The following is an 18,156-nucleotide window of genomic DNA, read 5'->3' as shown; positions in this document are numbered from 1 at the left end:
TTTGGCTCAGTGGATAGAGCGTCAGCCTGCGGACTGAAAGGTCCCGGGTTCGATTCCGGTCAAGGGCATGTACCTGGGTTGCGGGCACATCCCCAGTAGGAGATGTGCAGGAGGCAGCTGATCGATGTTTCTCTCTCATCGATATTTCTAACTCTCTATCTCTCTCCCTTCCTCTCTGTAAAAAAATCAATAAAATATATTTTAAAAAAAAGAAAAAGAACAACAGCTGTGAAGGGAGCAATGACAGTGCGATGAGCCGGCCCAGGTAGGGTGAAGAGAACTGGCAAGAAAGCCATACAGATAGAAGTGCGAACTATTAAGATTTTCCCATCGATGCTGGAAGATCCCAGGTGTTTATCAAGATGGGGTGGGCTTTTCCTTCCCAGGGGCTCTGAGGGCAGTAGCTGCTGTGCTCACCAATCCTGCCGTGGGACAGGAGACAGAAAAGATGTCCTAAGACTGGTGGCTTCCCTAGAAGCCCCGAGGGAAAGGAAGAGAGCATTCATCACGGTCCCAGACTGTGTCCCCACAGCCACAGGCCAAGTAGCAGTGTACAGGACCCCAGGAGCAGCAGAGGCTACGTGGGGAGACGGAGGTTATGCCAGGATGGGGCGAGGAGGCGCAGGGGCTGGGGAGGGGTGCCCTGATGTAGGGAATGCTGCTTTGATCACCAAGACCAGGTACCAAGCTGGGATAGGGCTGAGGAGCTACTCAGACGCTCTGTGCCTACCCCAATACACGACTTCCCGCAGGAGCACCCCCAAGGTCCTCACACTTCAGAGCTGGGAAAAGGACCATGTCTTCCGTCTTGAACTCCGTTTAGACTGGGGACTTTCCGCACCACCTCTCTGCCCCAACTTCATCCCCAAACACCCCGCGCTGCCAGCCTTCCCCAGGAGAGAGCCAGGAAGGCCTGTCTCTCCCGACCAGGGCCGGGGCGACTTCCGGTTCAGCCTGATCTCCCCAGCGCTGGGCCGGTGCGCTCGGTCAGGTGCTCATTCACCGAAGGGGCGGGCCCTGGATGCGAGGGGCGAAGGAACGGGCGAGAAAGGGGTGAGGGACAGGACAGGAGAAAGTCTGGGGAGGCGCGAAGAGTTCCTGGGGGAGGCTGGACGGAGGCTGGGAGGGTGGGGAGAGGCGGGAGGCGAGCGCAGGCGTGGGAAGGGAGGTGCTCCGGGTCTGACCTGGGGGGAGGGGCCCGCCGCCCACGCAGCCTCACCTGGCCCCGGCCCGCTGCCAGGTCCCGCCCCGCGCGGCCCCGGTCCCACCCTTCTCGGATTTAGTCCTGGCTGCTCCCGAGGCCGCGCAGCCGCCGCTTCCGCCTTTGCCAGGTGAGGGTCCGGGGCCCCCGGGGCCGGGGCTGGGGCTGGCGGGGCAGCCATCGCCTGGGGTGCGGCCGCGGGCGCTGAGCCTGCCCGCCCCCCCCTCCCCTGCTCGGTCCGTTTTCCCTCCTGTCCCCTCCCTCGCGCTTTCCTCTTCTCACCTGGCCAGCGGTCCCGGCCGCCAGGTGACCCGGAGGGAGAGAGAATGGAGAGATCGGGCCTTCTCCTTCCCGCCCTGGGCCCTTGCTCGCGCCCCGTCCCTAGCCCACCCCCGAGGTCCCGGCGTGGGGTCCCGCGCTTCCTCCCGGCTGGCCTGTGTGTGCGTTGAAAGGAAGAGTTTGTTGGTGCAGGCGTGTGCGGGGAGTTTGTTTGTGCTGGCAGCCCGCGCCCGGAGCGCCCGGAGCCTGTGCCTAAGGCTGGCGGAGCTGCTGGAGGCTGAGTGAGAGTGACTCAGGCGCGCACGCGGGGCGCGCTGCTGCCGGGGAGGCGGCCTAGGAAGTGTCCGGGCTCAGATCCAGGCCTGAGCGACTGCAGGTGCTGCTGCCGCCCGTGCAGGAGAGGCAGGGGCCTGAACGCTCCGGGCTGAGGGGCAGTCTGCCTGCAGAACTCAGGTGTCTGTGGACACTGGACCTTGATGCCTTGCATGTTGTGTGTGTTTATGTGGACCTGGGTGCTATGGGGCGATGTCGAGGAGGGCAGGGAACGGCCCTGTCTCAACTACATGTATGTGAGAGGGTATGTGACAGTAAGCCTGGGTTTTATGGCAGCATGCTAGAATGTGTGTGTGTGTGTGTGTGTGTGTGTGTATCTGGGTGTGGGAGGCAGTGTACTTTTGTGTGTATGTGCACACGTGTGTGTGTGTGTGCCTACATGTTTGAGGTTCTGAGGTATGGTGTGGTTAGCATATCTGGGCATCTCTGGTATGTCTGTGGTAGGTCAAAATGTCTGGTGTGTGTATGAGGGTGTGCAGTGGTGTGTCTCGGTCTGAAAAGGCAGTGTGTCTGGGTGTCCTAGGGGTACAGGGCACGGTGCCATATCTCGGGAGTGAGCAGGGAAACACAGCTGGAGTCTGCAGTGGTGAGGTCTCAGGTGTGGAGGAGGCAGGTTTCTCAGTGACGGGGTAGAGGCCTCGGTCTCAGGCATGGGGAGCGTTCCTCCTGGGGTGTGTGTGTGTGAGTGGAGGACATCTGTCTCTGATGTGTCCCTCCTTCTATACCTGAGGGTTTCTGATGGTTGAGGGTGGAGCTGGGGACCACATCCCTGGTGTCTGGGTGTCTGAGGTGCCTACCCTGGGCTCTGGGTCTGGAGGAGAGCGTACCATCCTGAGTTCCTTCTCCAGACATGCTCCCGGAGGCGGGCGCCCCGTGGCTGCTGAGGCTACTCCGGGACATCCAGCTGGCCCAGTTTTACAGATCCATACTCGAGGAGCTGAATGTTACCCGGCCAGAGCACTTCGACTTTGTAAGACCTGAGGATCTGGACAGCATTGGCATGGGCCGGCCTGGTGAGGGACCCCTAGCCCCGAGGTCCTCCTCTCTCTCTCCCCCCAACCTGTTAGTTGCTACAACCCCCATGTCCCTCCCACACCAGCCCTCTTCTTACCTTTAAATTCCTTGCATCATGCCCCCCCTCCCCCCCATACCACCCAGCTCTTTCATTCTGGTCTCCCCCAGCCCAGCGCAGACTGGCTGAAGCTCTGAAGAGGCACCGTTTGGGGCACAAACCTAAGAACTGGGTCTACAAGGTGTGTGTTTTGGGGCGGGGACGGGAGGTTTAAGGGGCTGGGGAATGGGCTGTGCTGAGTGACAGGGGTCTGCAGGCTTCCACACCCCTGATTTCCCACCCCTGTTTCAGATCCTTGGGGGGTTTGCCCCTGAGCAGAAGGAGACCACCCCACCTTCAGACAACCCTCCATCCCTCCCTGAGCCAGAGGGGGGACTCAAGTGTCTGATCCCAGATGGTGCTGTGTGCAGAGGGGAGCTGCTGGGCTCCGGCTGCTTTGGTGTGGTGCACCGCGGGGTGTGGACGCTGCCCAGCGGTCAGAGTGTGAGTCCTCGGGGGGCCTGCTTCCTTCTGGGTGCCTGGGCCAGCTGCCCCTGGCTCTGCTGCCCTCTCGGCTCTGGCTCTGGTGTAGCTCTCCCCGCGGTGCCTGATGGTGCTTCTCCCACACCCCCAGGTCCCAGTGGCTGTCAAGTCCCTCCGGGTGGCTGCTGAAGGCTCCGCGGGCACGGAGCTGAGGGACTTCCTTCGAGAGGTGTCGGTCATGATGAACCTGGAGCACCCACATTTGCTACGTCTGCACGGGCTCGTGCTGGGCCAGCCTCTGCAGATGGTGAGCAGACCTGACGATGGCTCCGGGGACAGCCCCGGGCTGAAGTGAGACCGGAGGGTGGGTGGCCAGAGCCCCGCGGGGCCGGACCTCGGCTCACGAGGCGCCCTGCTCCGCAGGTGATGGAGCTGGCGCCGCTGGGCTCCCTGCACGCGCGCCTGACCGCGTCGGCCCCGGCGCCCCCGCTGCCCGTGGCTCTGCTCTGCCTCTTCCTGCGGCAGCTGGCAGGGGCCATGGCGTACCTGGGGGCCCGCGGGCTGGTGCACCGGGACCTCGCTACGCGCAACTTGCTGCTGACTTCGCCCTGCACCATCAAGGTGGCCGACTTCGGGCTGGTGCGGCCGCTGGGCGGCGCCCGGGGCCGGTACGTGATGGGCGGGCCCCGTCCCATCCCCTATGCCTGGTGAGTGAGGGGTGCGCCCGCAGTGTATCTCGGAGGCCAGTCGGGGGGGTGCGGGTCTGGAGGGCAGCAGCGGAGGGAACTGGTCCTCTGAGGGAGGCTGGACCCAGAGGAGTGCGTGGGTCTGGAAGGGCTTGGGGAGCACGGGGTGGGGGTGAGGGGTGGGGGGCATGCTCAGTGGCAGGTGGAAGCTCCAGGGCACATATCCAGCCCCCTTCAGCTCCACCTCCGCAGGTGTGCCCCAGAGAGCCTACGCCAGGGGGCGTTCTCTTCTGCCTCGGACGTGTGGATGTTCGGCGTGACGCTGTGGGAGATGTTCTCTGGGGGCAAGGAGCCCTGGGCCTGGGTCCCGCCCTACCTCATCCTGCAGCGGCTGGAGAAGGACCAAGCCCGGCTGCCTAGGCCTCCTCTCTGCTCCAGGGCCCTCTACACCCTCGCCTTGCGCTGCTGGGCCCTCCACCCTGCTGATCGGCCCAGCTTCTCCTCCCTGGAGGGGCTGATCCAAGAGGTGGGAACCCTTGCATCCCCCCATCTCTCTTCCCTCCATTCTTTCTCCCAGGGTTCCGTGCTCAAGACTAACCATACTGACTCCTGGGCTGGGGTCTGGGACCCCTGTTTGCTCTGAACAGAGCAGTCCCTACCTGCAGGGCGCTAAGAGCCCTGGGGAGCAGCTTGGTGCTACATAGATGAAGGCTGAAGGGCGGAGGGCTGAAGGCCAAGAGAAGGGGGAGCTCAGAGCCGAGAGCCGTAGGTTGCAGTGGGCGTTTGCGAGGAAAGTTTCAGCGTGGAAGGGGAAGGCCGTGGCGTGCTTGGGCGCTGCCCCACGGGAGGATCTGTAAGGCATGGTAAACAACCAGAGCTGACCTATGGAGCACTTGGCCTGTGTAAGATGCTGTACTGAGTGCCTTACATGTATCCTTATGCATGTTCACTCATTTAATCCTTACAGAAACCCAGCAAGATCATTGTTACCTTGATTTTACAGACTGGGCAGTTCAGGCACTGCCAGTTTAGGTGACTTGCCTAAAGGTACACGTAAGCGGAGGAGTTGGGATCTGAACCAGTCTCTCTGACTTCAGAGCTATTCCCTAAATGACTATACTATTTCCGGTATTCTTTTGAAAACATTTTTGAAATCATTTTTTATTTTTTAATTACAGTTGACATACAATATTATATTCGTTTCAGGTGTATAGCCCAGTGATTAGACAATATATAACTTACTAAGCGACCATCCCGATAAATCTTGTACCCATCTGATTCTACACATAATCATTAGAATAGTATTGACCATATTCCCTGCTTTACACCCCCATGACTGTTCTGCTGCTATCCGTGAGAGATTTATGTGAGAACGGAGTATCAGTTGGCTGCCTCCTGCATGCCCCCTACTGGGAATTGAGCCTGAACTCCAAACTCTTGCATGTGCCCTGACCAGGAATCGAACCAGCAACCTTTCCGTGCACAGACTGATGCCAACCAACTGAGCCACACCAGCCAGGGCTGTTTCTGTTGTGCTTGTCTCTTTATTTTTTTTTTAGATTCAATTGCTGATAGATATGTATTTAATGCCATTTTACTGTATTTTTAATCTTTTTTTTCTTTCCTTCTCCTCACCTTCTCCTTCTTCTCCCTTTAACATTTCATCTAATACTGGCTTGTTGGTGATGAACTCCTTTAGTTTTTCCTTGTCTGAGAAGCTCTTTATCTGTCCTTCTATTCTAAACGTAGCTCTGTTGGATAATCTTGGTTATAGATCCTTGGTTTTCATTACTTGGAATATTTCTTGCTAATCCCTTCTGGCCTGTAAAGTTTCTTTTAAGAAATCAGCTGACAGTCTTATGGGAGCTCCCTTGTAGGTAACTAATTGCTTTTCTCTCTCTCTCTTTATTAAAAAAATATATTTTTTTTTATTGATTTCAGAGAGGCAGGGAGAGGGAGAGAAAGATAGAAACATCAATGATGAGAGAGAATCATTGATTGGCTGCCTCCTGCACACTCCCCACTGGGCATCAAACCTGTAACCCAGGCATGTGCCCTGACCAGGAATCGAACCATGACCTCCTGGTTCATAGGTCAATGCTCAACCAGTGAGCCACGCTGGCCAGGCCTAACTGCTTTTCTTTTGCTGCTTTTAATATTTTTCCCTTTGTCTTTAACTTTTTGCATTTTATTATTATTTTTGTTAATCCTCACCCTAGAATATTTTTTCCATTGATTTTTAAAGAGAGTGGAAGGGATGGAGGGAGGTAGAGGGGATGAGAGAGAAACATTGATATGAGAGAGATTCATCGATTGATTGCTTCCCGTACATGTCCCAACTAGGGCAGGGGATCAAATATGAAACCCAAATATGTGTCCTTGACTGAGAATCAAACCCAAGACCCTTTGGTGTGCAGGCTGATGCTCTAACCACTGAGAACACCAACCAGGACAACCTTTTGCATTTTAATTATGATGTATCTTGGTTTGGGCCTCTTATTGGGGACTCTCTGCACTTCCTGAACTTGTATTCTATTTCCTTCACCAGGTTGGGGAAGCTTTTCATCATTATTTTATTTTTATTTTTATTTATTTATTTATTTATTTATTTATTATTTTAAAGTATTTAATATTTGAATAATGTTCACACTGTGGAACTGCAGAAAAACACAAAAAAGGAAAAATCACAAAATCCAAAGACAGACACCATTCTATTTTTGTCATAATATGATTCCAGGATTCTGCTGTGAACCTTATGCACCTGGGTTAAGTGTAGTGGCTACTCAATGGAGGCACTGCTGCCCCCTCAGGAATTATTTTATTTTTTAAATTTATTTATTGATTAAGTTCCTTTTCAAGAATAGTTTAGTGATGTTTAGAGAGAGGAAGGGAGAAGTGAGAAACATTGATGCAAGAGCGGAATATCCAACAGCTGCCTCCTGCATGCCCCCTATTGGGGATTGAGCCCCAACCCAGGCATATGCCTTGACCAGGAATCCAATCAGCAACCTCTCCCTGCGTAGGACAATGCCTGACTAACTGACACACACCAGCCAGAACAATTATTATTATATTTAATCCTCACCTGAGAATATTTCCCACTGATTTTTTTATTTTTTATTTTTTTAGAGAGAGAGGAGGGGCGAGAGAAACATTGATGTGTGAGAGAAACAGTGATCAGTTGCCTCCTGTATGTGCCCCAACTGGGGATCTTTGTGCCCTGACTAGGAGTGGGACCTGCAACCTTTTGGTGTGTGGGACGATGCTCTAACCACCTGAGCCACCATCATTATTTTTTAAATAGGTTTTCAATTTCTGGCACCCCCAGGATGCAAACGTTGGAACACTTGAAGTTGTTCCAGAGGTTCCTTACCCTAGCCTCAATTTTTTGGATTTTCTTTCTTTTTGCTGTTCGGATTGGGAGTTTTTTGCTTCCTTATATTCCAAATCGCTGTTTTGATTCTCAGCTTCATCTACTTTACTATTGACTTCCTGTAAGTTCTTCTTCATTTCAATTAGGGTATCCTTCATTTCTGACTGATTCTTTTTACAGTTTCCATGCCCTTTTTTTAAAAAAAAAATGTTTTTATTGATTTCAGAGAGGAAGGGAGAGGGAGAGAGAGAGAGAAATATAAATGAGAGAGAAACATTGATTGGCTGACTCCTGCAGGGCCCCTGCAATCCGGGAATTGAATTAGCAACCTCCTGGTGCATGGGACAAGGCTCAATTAACTGAGCCACACTGGCTGGGCCTCATGTTCTTTTTTAAAATATGTTTTTATTGATTTTAGAGAGGAAGGGCGAGGGAGAGAGAGAGATAGAAACATCAATGATGAGAGAATCATTGACCAGCTGCCTCCTGCACACCCCACAATGGGATCAAGCCTGCAACCCGGGCCTGTGCTCTTGACCAGAATTGAACCTGGGACCCTTCATTCCGCAGACTGACACTCTATCCACTGAGCCAAACCGGCTAGGGCCTCATGTCCTTTTTTTAAAGCTGTTGAAGTTCTCTCTAAGTTCATCTGCTCTTCCCCTAAGTTCGTTGAGCATCCTTATCACCACTGCTTTGAACTCTGCTTCTAGTAGCTTGCTTATCTCCATTTTGGTTGGTTCTTTTTCTGGAGTTTTGTTCTGTTCTTTCCTTTGGGACGTGTTTCTTTGTCTCCTCATTTTGGCAGCCTCCCTGTGTTTGTTTCTATGTATTAGGTTGAGCTGCTTTGCCTCCCAGGCTTGGTAGAAGCCTAATGTAGTATGTGTTCCACAGGGTCAGAGGCACAGGCTCCCCTTCACACAACCTCAGCACTCCAGGTGTGCCCACCCCTTCCTGTGGGCTGTGTGCACCCTCCTGTTGTAGTTGAGCCCTGATTGCTGTTGGAGGGATTTACCCAGGCCAATCGGCTGCAAGGGCTGCCTGCGACCACCATGGAGGGTCAGCTGTGCAGGGGCCCATCCCACAAAGTAGGACTTACTTCAGCAAGGCTCTGGTGCCTGCTGAGTTCGCTCCTTACGTGTGTTGCTTGTGGGTCTGAAGCTGTTCACTGGGTGCGCTGGCTCTGGAGCCTCCTGCAGGTGCAGGCAAAGATCAACAGCCACATGTGTTCTGCCCAGGTCACCTGGCATGAGCTACAAAGCAATCTGCACATGACCGCTACTTGTGCTCAGCTTGGAGGTGTCCAGGAGAGGCCAAGCTGCGAGCCAAGGACAGCTGCCACTAGTATGGGGCCTGGGGCCACTTAGAAAGAGGTATGGGGCATGCTGAAGCCAGATGCTGCTTGTTTGAGAGATTTTGGGAATGTCTGAAGCATGAGCCAAGACAGGTCATTCATATGGAAAAGCCATTGGAAACAACTTGGGTGGGCCTGAAAGTTGGTGGGGCAAGGTCTCAGGGAATCACCAGGACTTGGAAAACAGTGATAGCCAGGTTGATGGAAACTTAGATATGGTACCCTCCTGCCAGCTCTGTGGGGGAAGGGCTCAGAAAAGGAATATGGCCTCTGCCTGCACTTCTGAGAGAAAGCTGCCCCTCCAGCTCTTGCCCTGATCCCAGACACTTCCGTTCCTCCCCATATGTCCCTGGTGCCTTTTGAGCTCCTGCCCCAGTGCTGGAACTCAGATGGAGTGAATCCAAGTAAGTCTGTGCTTGGTACCTTTAAGAAGAACTGCCTGTGACTCTGTAAGTCCCCCACCTCACTCGGCTACAATCCCCACTGGTTTTCACAGCCACAGCTATGGAGACTTCCTGGAGTGGGGGACCAGGAGTGGGGCTGGGACCCCTCACTACTCAGGGGAGGACCTCTGCAGCCAAGATATCCCTCCCAAATTTTATCTGCCATACAAGGGTATCAGACCTGCTTATTCTTCATATCCACTCCTCCTACCAGTCTCGATGTGGCTTCTTCTTTATATCCTTAGTTGTAGGACTTCCATTCAGCTAGATTTCAGGCAGTTCTGAATGATGGTTGTTATGTAGTTTAGTTGTATTTTTTATGTGGTTGTGGAAGGATGTGTCTCACATTTACCTACGCTGCCATCTTGACTGGACGTGTTAAAGGAATTTAGTCTTTACTCTAAGGGTACTTGGAAGCCATGAAAGAATTTTGAGCAGGGAAGGAACAAGACTTCACATATTGTATCACTCTGGCTTGGTGGGTGCAGGAAAGGATTAGAGGGGTGACACTGAAGATGGGAAGCCCAGGTAGGAGACAATAGCTGTGAAGCAGAAGTGATGTGAAGAGGTCTGGGTGAGGGTTGAGACACTGGAGCTGGAGAGAAACAAACTTCCCAGAGGTGCTTGGAGGTGGATGTGATGGCCCGGGTGTGGAGTAAAAGCAGTATGCAGGTGCCGCCCCCGTGATCTCCCTAGCTAGAGACAGACCCCCCTCCTCTTGCTCCCTGGCCCCTGGGCTGTGTCCAGCTTGGCATGGAATCCAGGTCTGCCTCCTCCACTGGACTACAATTGGGGGACAGGGAGGGACAGTCCCATCCTGGGCCCAGAACAGAGCACATACCTGGAATGGGTTGGATTGGTGGGTGCATAAACTAAGAGGAGTCTCTTTCTGCCCTGCTCCATGGTACCCTCTCACTCAGGCCACAGCACAGCCACTGTTTCCCTCTGTTTCTACAGGCCTGGCCTCCTGAGGGGCGCTGTGTGAGGGATGTCTCAGAGCCAGGTGCCCTGAGGATGGAGTGCGGTGATCCCATCACTATCATCGAGGGCAGGTGAGTGCCTCCTGTTTCCTACGAATCCCCAGGAGGACTCCCTCCCAACATGCCTGACCCTGGTTGCTTTTCTGCTTTCCCCGTAGCTCCTCCAACCCTAACCCTCTGCTTCAATCCCTGAGAGCTCCAGTCCTGGCCTCCTGGCTAGAGCATGCCCACAGAGCCCTTTTGTGCTGGGGAGAAAAAGGCTTTCCTTCCTCCAGGCAGATGCAGCTCCACGGCACACAGCTCGTGAGCTGAACGCATGTGGGGGCCCAGCCTCCATTCGCCCCATGTTTTCACCCTCTTTCTGCAGCCCCAGCTCCACAACCTGGAAGGGCCAGAATGGTCGCACATTAAAAGTGGGCAGCTTCCCAGCCTCGGCAGTGACGCTGACGGACCTGAAGGGCTCGCCGGCCACCTGTCCAGTCCACAGAGGCTCCCCTGCCTGGGGAGAGCAGAGACGGGGAAGCATGGACGGGTGAGGACCTGAAAGAGTGGGGACAGAGCTGGGCTGGGGAACCGACCAAGTTCAGCAACTGCTCTGCAAGGGAAGCTTGGGGAGGGGCCGGGGTCAAGCTGGGAGCTGGACGTGCCTTTTAGAAGCTTCACTCTGGGTCTCAGACGGGGAGCCCCAGAGATTCTGGGAGGAGACACTGATGTCGGGTGGGGCTGGGGTAGAAAACGAACTGGGTCACTCTCCAGCAGGGCCAGAGCCAAGGCAAAGCTTCGGGAGCCACCTCCAGCTCAGGGTCAGAGAAGGAACATGCCCCTGCAGAGGAGAAAGGGTGAGTGTGGGGGAAGGGCAGGGCCCCAGGGTCTCTGGGATCAAGAACAGCCCTCAGCTCTGCCCCCTGCTCTGGATCCATGCCTTTGACATATGACTTCCCCACATATGACTTCTTCTTTCACCACTTCCTTCTGCCTGTTGACATCCCAGCTGCCCTTTAAATCTGCCTTGGGCACTGCCCAGCATCTCCACCTGCAGCGCCTGCGCTGTCCGTTCTTTGGGGACGTAGCTGCCCAGGCCTGGCAGCTGTCTTATTGTCCCACCTCACACAAGGACCACCCGAGGACAGCACGAGCAGACAGAGTGGGACGAAGGCAGGGCCCTGCACCCAGGCTTCCTCTCAAGATGTTTTTTCTCACTGTGCAGGCATTTCCAAGAGTCTGGAATCTGTTCTGTCCCTGGGCCCCTGCCCCACAGGGGGTGGTTTGAGCCCCCCTGAAGTTCGAAAAGCCAGAGATGTCCCCCAGGGGCCCCCAGGCCTGCCACCCCGCCCTCCCTTTGCCTCCGGCTCTTCTCAGTCCAACCAGCCCCCCAGGGAGAGGCCTCCCTGGCCCAAAAGAGAACCCCTGCACAGTCACCCCTTGGGAGCACCTGGAGCCAGCAAAGCCGCTGTTCCCTCCGGAGGTCTCTTGCCCGACCCCGATTTGCAGAAGAGGGTTATGGAGGTGAGGTGTCCCCGAAGTGGCTGGTGTCCAGAAGGGGCTGCAGGCCGGGGTGAGAGCCTAAGTGAGGCTTTGTCCCCTAAGGTGGAGCTGAGCGTACATGGAGTCACCCACCAGGAGTGCCAGGCGGCACTGAGAGCCACTGGAGGAGATGTGGTTTCTGCCATCCAGAACCTTAAGGTAAAGGCAGACTCTTCTCTTGGGCTCCCACCGCTCCTGCCCCTGCCCTCTGGCACTCAGCTGCCCTCCCTCCTGCTTCCACAGGTAGACCAGCTCTTCCACCTGAGCAGCCGGTCCAGAGCCGACTGCCGGCACATCTTGGAGCATTACCACTGGGACCTCTCAGCGGCCAGTCGCTATGTCCTGGCTCGGCCCTAAGCTCTGCTCCTTTAGACATGGACACCAGATGCACCAAGGAGCTGACCCTGTGGGGCGAGCAGAGCATAACAAGGTCCTGAAAGGGTGTATGTTCTCATCTGAAGAGAGCCCGCCACAGGCAGGTCCAGGAGTCCAAGGTTGGGCACCGACGCGTGTCTCCGACCCTGTCTCTTGGCCTCTGAAGGCTCAAGCTCCCTTGGCTGGGTCACGGAAGGATCTAGTCCACCCTTGCTCACCACATTGCCGACCAGGAGGAGGACTTGGAGGAACAGAGCTGCTACCCACCATCCCCATAGGAAGCTTGTCCTTGCTACAGAGAATGCCCAAGTGGACACACTGAACCCTGGGAACAGCCATCCTGAGCTGCCTTCAGCTCCACACTGAGCTCCGGGGGCACAGCCATCTCGGATGTGGGAGCAGCCGTACTGACTTGGGGCACGTGGCCCAAACTGCCGGGGCCGGGGCCGCAGCCATCATGGGTGATGAAAGTTGCTGTCTAGGATGCAAGGACACTTGATCCTGGCAGCATGGATGACGAGACGAGACGAGACGAGACGGGCCAGCCCCACCCGGCCCAGCTGCCATGTTTCCCTTTGTTTCTCCCCATACCAACTCTTTCTTCTGCCCTCTCCCATGACATAGATCTTCCAATGTCCAAAACGTTACAAAGTTTATATGAATATAACATACAAAGATGCAGCCTCCTTTATAGGAACAGGGAAGGAAGGGGTGGTTGGTTAAGGCACACGGAGCTGCAGCAAGCACCAGCTGTGGGGAGGGCCCCGGGGGAGAGGACGTTGGCACTGGGGCCGAGGCCCTAGAGCCGTTGCCGGGGAAGTAGGGATCCCCTCTGAGTGCCACGTTCTGAGGCTGAACTAACTGGTCAAGCTGAGGCAGAGGTGGGTGGCATATCAGCCATCTTTGGTGCGGTTTACCCTTCCCCACCCCAGCTCTGTTGTAAAACCCCAGGGCCCTGGATTCCCAAGGCCCCATCCAGAGCAGAGGAGAGGCCCTGGAAGGGGGTGAGAGGAAGTGAGTAGGGCAAGTCTGAAAGCTGATACGCCTGTGTGCTGAGGGATGGCCGGAGACAGCGGTGAGAGGTAGCAGGGGAAGGGCTCTCATACATACCCTTCTGCGGGGGCCACAGGTGAAGGGGGCCAGGGGAGGAGGGTAGGGGTGGGGCACCATGGCCCCAGCCTCTTAGGCATCCCTGTCTGTCCGCTGCAGTAAACATGGAGGAAAGGGGCTGCCTCTGAGGAGGGGCCGGGCCAGGCCAGGTGACCATCTTGAGTTCTGGCTGAGGTGATGGTCCTCACCCTGAGATGCCGTCTAACTGGTGATGGCAGAGGGCCCAGTGCCTCCTCGCTTCTCGAAGAACATGTAGTCCTGAGGGGAGGGGACGGTCAACAGGAGGTGCGGCTGGGCCGGCCTGGCTCAGCGGTCACCACCCAGATCTAGAACTGCAACACCCCCCCCCCCCCCCCATAAAGTCTGTTCCTAACGCTTTCCTAGCAGGAGGCCAGGAAGTGCAAGCCTCCAGTGGGAGCAAAGGCGGGACAGCCAACTCACAATGAGGAACGTGGCTCCCAGCAGCACGGCCTTCACTCTCACGTCCAGATCCAGCGGGAACTGCAGGCCAAAGTCGTCCGCGTCCGTGAGGGCTTCCTGGAGCAGCCCGCCCCACTGCTTGCTGATGCGGCCCACGCTGCGGGACTCATCGGGGGTCTTCACCTGTCAGGAGGGAGAGAGGCAAGAAGAAAGGACCCCACTAGGGTGGATGCAACTGCTCTCTCCTGTCTCCGGTCCTGCTCCCGCAGGCACCTGTATGAACTGTGCGGCTCTGCGCTTAGTGAATCCTCACAGCCTTGGGTTTCCATGTGACTTCTGGGGAAACCGAGTCACCATACGTCACACTGGGAATACACAGCAAAAATCAGCATTCAGACTTGGCTGTGTTTCTCTCGAAGGACCATACGTGTCAAGGGAACGTCAGTGGTGAGAGAAGCGGAAGCATAACAGAGTCCAGTCTCCGTGGTGTATGTGTGGCTGGTTGTTCGGTTTGTTTTTTCACCAAAGTCCCTGCCACCCACATTTAGCACAGTTTGTGCCCTCCACCAGTGGTCGGCAAACCACGGCTCTCGAGCCACATGTGGCTCTTTGGCCCCTTGAGTGTGGCTCTTCCACAAAAGACCACGTGCGGGCGCGCACGTACAGTGCGATTGAGACTTCGTGGCCCATGCGCAGAAGTCGGTTTTCGGAAAAAGGAGATAGACGAAACAAGTACACAAGACGCGTGTGGATGGGAGAGTTGGAAGGGGTCGACCTCAGCGAACGTACCTCAATCAGATTGAGGACGTTTTTTAGCAAAGGCCAGCTTAGGAGTACCCTAATTAAGTTAATAACAATGTACCTACCTATATAGTTTAAGTTAAAAAAAATTGGCTCTCAAAAGAAATTTCAATCGTTGTACTGTTGATATTTGGCTCTGTTGACTAATGAGTTTGCCGACCACTGCCCTACACCAAGAAGCTTGACCAAGAGGGCAAGGGAGGCTGCTAAAATTCTGACTGCACCCTGTCAGCCAACCAGGCGCCTAGAAGACTGTGTCTGCCCCAGGGGGTGCCTTTCCTTTGCAAAGCAGGGAGGGCCCTGCCCAGCACTGCAGCCTCAGCTAGAGAGGGCAGCCTCTGAGGACCATGCTTTCCACTAGACCCTCTGAGCCCAGCGGCAATAGGTCCTGCTGATGCAGATGGTAACTCACAGCAACTCCCTGGTCCTTTTCCTGTGCTCATTCTCCAGTGACTAGAACTATCACGATTTCCTATGTCCTTCCCATCCCCTTCCCTCACTGGCCTACCCCTCTGGGGCACTTCCTGATGATCAGTCCCACACTGGGCAGGTTCTCTCCCAGCCAACCGTGTGGTCCCAAGAGTACAGCCCCAAACATGGACCATTCATAATTATGTAAGAGGGAGACTGGCCCTATGAGAACCCCACAGTCTACACATTCCCACCCAGAAGTGACCAAGTTATGTCGTTCCCAACCAGTTCCTATCACAGAATCTTTCCTCAGCTGCTAAGGTGACTCAATTTTTAAAAGTAACCTTAGGGAGGACACCTCATCAGATGGCTTGGAAAGTCTACTGGATTATAACCTACTGTTTCTTATCTGCACAGGTAATTATCCCTTAAAGAATTCAAGGATCTGGCCCTGGCCAGTGTGGCTCAGTTGGTTGGGCATTGTCCCCTGCACTGAAAGGTTGCTGGTTGGGGCACATGCCCAGGTTGTGGGCTCAGTCCCTGGTAAGAATGTTCAGGAGGCAGTGGATTGATGTTTTGCGCTTACATCAATGTTTCTTTTTCACTCTCTCTCCCTCCCTCTCTCTAAAAATCAATGATAAAACTTAAAAAAAAGTCAAGGGTCTGTAAAGTGCCTTTGTCTTCTACAAGCAAAGGTGCTTCCCCAGCCGCACGCTGAAACTGCCACCACTTGGATTCTCCAGGGCCCAGGTGGTGACAGGAATGCATGGTGAGAAGGGTCTCACCTGAATTCCAGGCTGGAGAGGCCCCTGGACTTCGAGATCGGCAAGGCAAGCCACAGGGGGTTAATAAGTTAAATTACTGCTTGCTTCAGGGTCTGAGCTCACAAACTCAGGCACAACCGTCACATGGGTCCTTCTCCACTCTAAATCCAGCCTGGCCGTGGCTAGTTCCCCTTCTCAATATGGCCGTAGGGAACAATGAGCAGTGGCCCTCAAGATGAAACCGACTTTGTCATGCGTTTATAAGACCAGGGAGCCATCCTATGTCTACAGGGAGGAACACTGGAAGTGTGGCAGGAGTCACAGTGAGTTTGGATCCAAGAGCTCAGTGTCTTGACTTTAGCTTGGCCATCCTGCCTCCTGGAAGCTGCCATCTTGGTGTGTGAAGGTCCTAGGAACCGCCCCTTACTCTTGATACCTCAAAGTTGGTGTCGGAGCCACAGCCGCAGGTCCAGCAGGGCCCCACCACTCGCAGGATGGTGTGGCGGTCGGCGTCCTGAATGGAGAACTTGGGGAGGAAGGGATGCCAGGTCTGCAGCACATGGCCAATGGTGGTGCCTGGTGGCGACTGCACTTCCATCTGGAGAGGGAGGTAGACAGGGTTACGGCCGAGCCAGAGGACCCTGGCCCAGGCTCTCACCCCTCCAGCTCTATCTCTGGTCTCCCCTCAAAGACCTCCCATCCCCTTTCGCAGACCTCCAGTCCCACCCGTCCACTCCCAGGCCTCATGCTGGAGATGCTCCATCATTGATCCTCCGCATGGCATGACCTCCTGTCCCCCGCCCACCTCTCCCGGACCCATCCCTCCCGCCCACCTCCTGGAGGCCACACGGGCAGCAGCTGCAGCCACAGTGGAGGGGGCGGAGCAGGCGCAGCACTTCTCGGTCCCCGGGGTCCACCAGACGGACGCGAAGGGGCCGGCGGGCGCCGCAGCACAGACGGGCACAGCAGTTGCTCTCCTCGGCCGCCTGACCCAGGGGCTGCCCAGCCCCCGAGCGCAGTTCATACCGGTTACTTGTCTCCCAGCCTAGGCGCGCTGCCAAGGGGTGACACGGGGGCTCAGGCACCCGCGCCTGCCCAGGAGCCCACTCTCTGCCCGTCACCAGGCCCGACCTACTCGTCCTTCCACTCACTTTCCACGCGCCCAGCCCTCTGGTGAACCAGGATCTGGTCAATCTGGAAAGACAGCGGGGTCGCGCCCCGCTCAGCGCGCAGCCCCGAGCGCCGGGGCCCCGCCCTGGCGCTGCTCCCTCCCCATCTCCCACTCACCGGCACCAAGAATTCGAGGCCAGAAGGCACCCCGGGCAGCGGCAAGAGGGGGGCGGCTGGCCCGGCCGCAGGGCCCAGGGCACCGGGGCCGGGCGAGGGGAAGAGAGCGAAGCCGGGCGCGGGGACAGGCACGTGGGCGGGCACCGGCGCCGGTCCGGGCCCGGGATGCTGCACCTGCTCCGGGTACCCAGCGGTCACCGGGTAGGGAGGAGGGGGCGAAGGGGCGTAGCCTGCGGGGGGCAAGTATCCTGTAGGGGGGCAGGGGTCCATTAGAGAGACTTGCGACCTCCTCCTCTTGCCCCTTAGCCCTTGGGGGACCTCGAGGCTGCGGGGGAAACGTGGTGAGAAGAGACTAAAAAAGATGGGGTTGGGGAGCAGGGCGGCGGCTCCGGAGAGGAAGGGAGGGGCCCATCCAGCCAGTCCGAGCACATTCCCGGAGGGTGCGTCCGACACCCGGCTCCCAAGTGGGGGGGTAGGGATAACGGAGACCCTCGCCCTGGGCCCACCTACCTGCCATAGGGAAGGGATGAGGTCCGCGGGTTGTCGCTCTGCCGGAAGCTTGGTTCTAGAAGTGGAGCCAAGCTCGGGGACAGCCTGACAGACACAGACAGACACAAAGACGCACAGGCAAACGCGGGGAGGCGGCTGCGCCCGGCGCCCGCCCAGGGTCTCTCGGGCGGCGCCTCTGACTCGGGGAGAAACCGAAAGTGTCAGCGGGCGGGGCAGAGCACCTGGGACCCTGGATTCCCTCCGGGGTTTGCAGAACCGCCCCCTCCCTTTGTTCCCCCATTCTCCGCGGAGGCGGCTGTTGGCAGACGGCAGGACGGATGGACCCGCGATCAGACCGACGGCCCGACCTCGAGGGAGCTTTCCTGACCCCTCTGCGTCCCCCGCTCACCTGAAGCCCCTAAAACAGTCGGGGTGCCCAGCGCTCCGAGGCTCCCGCGAGCTCGTGGAGGCGGGCCCGGGGTCTGGCCCCGCCCCTCAGCGCCGGGGCCCCGCCCTCCCGGCCCGGGAGCCGCGCCTGCGCAGGAAGGACGCCGGCTCCCCTGCCCGGCTGCGGACCCGGGACCGCGGGCTCCTCCGCGTGGTGGGCGTCCTGCCTCTTCCGTTTCCCTGCAGCAGGCCGGAGAGGAAGTCCTCTCGGGGAGGGCAGCCGACGGCGTCCTACCCGGCAACCCCGCCGGGTGTGCGCACGGAGAGCTCGGCGCCCTCCGCAGAGGCGAGGGCAGCTGGCACCGCTCGGGACCCAGGCCCCTCCTCCCAGGGTGGTTCGGGCCT

At 56.8% G+C, this 18,156-nt stretch overlaps 2 protein-coding genes across 3 annotated transcripts; one reads left to right on the top strand and one right to left on the bottom strand.

Annotated features, from left to right (window-relative positions):
• Positions 1-2,663: 2,663 nt before the first annotated feature.
• On the top strand, positions 2,664-12,762 carry TNK1 (tyrosine kinase non receptor 1; the record flags this gene model as incomplete). Its single annotated transcript, XM_081108916.1, has 12 exons — positions 2,664-2,826; positions 2,996-3,066; positions 3,177-3,368; positions 3,499-3,654; positions 3,771-4,054; positions 4,286-4,559; positions 10,161-10,255; positions 10,551-10,715; positions 10,943-11,022; positions 11,391-11,689; positions 11,771-11,866; positions 11,951-12,762. 12 exons carry the CDS (start codon positions 2,664-2,666, stop codon positions 12,062-12,064), a joined length of 1,989 nt encoding a protein of 662 aa, XP_080965042.1. The 3' UTR covers positions 12,065-12,762.
• Positions 12,718-17,833, bottom strand: PLSCR3 (phospholipid scramblase 3). 2 transcript variants are annotated; one of them, XM_081109674.1, is made up of 7 exons: positions 17,386-17,833; positions 16,876-17,200; positions 16,740-16,782; positions 16,422-16,642; positions 16,025-16,186; positions 13,634-13,795; positions 12,718-13,450 (listed from the first exon to the last, which is right to left on the bottom strand). In XM_081109674.1, exons 2-7 carry the CDS (start codon positions 17,143-17,145, stop codon positions 13,394-13,396), a joined length of 915 nt encoding a protein of 304 aa, XP_080965800.1. In that variant the 5' UTR covers positions 17,146-17,200; positions 17,386-17,833; the 3' UTR covers positions 12,718-13,393. The 2 variants fall into 2 exon arrangements, with proteins under 2 accessions (XP_080965800.1, XP_080965801.1); XM_081109675.1 differs by having other exon boundaries at positions 16,876-17,123; positions 17,386-17,832.
• Between the last annotated feature and the right edge of the window lie 323 nt (positions 17,834-18,156).

This window comes from Myotis nattereri (genome assembly GCF_964212035.1).
Source record: "Myotis nattereri genome assembly, chromosome: 16".
Classification (NCBI taxonomy): Eukaryota; Metazoa; Chordata; class Mammalia; order Chiroptera; family Vespertilionidae; genus Myotis; species Myotis nattereri.
This window is presented reverse-complemented; position numbering and strand designations above follow the sequence as displayed.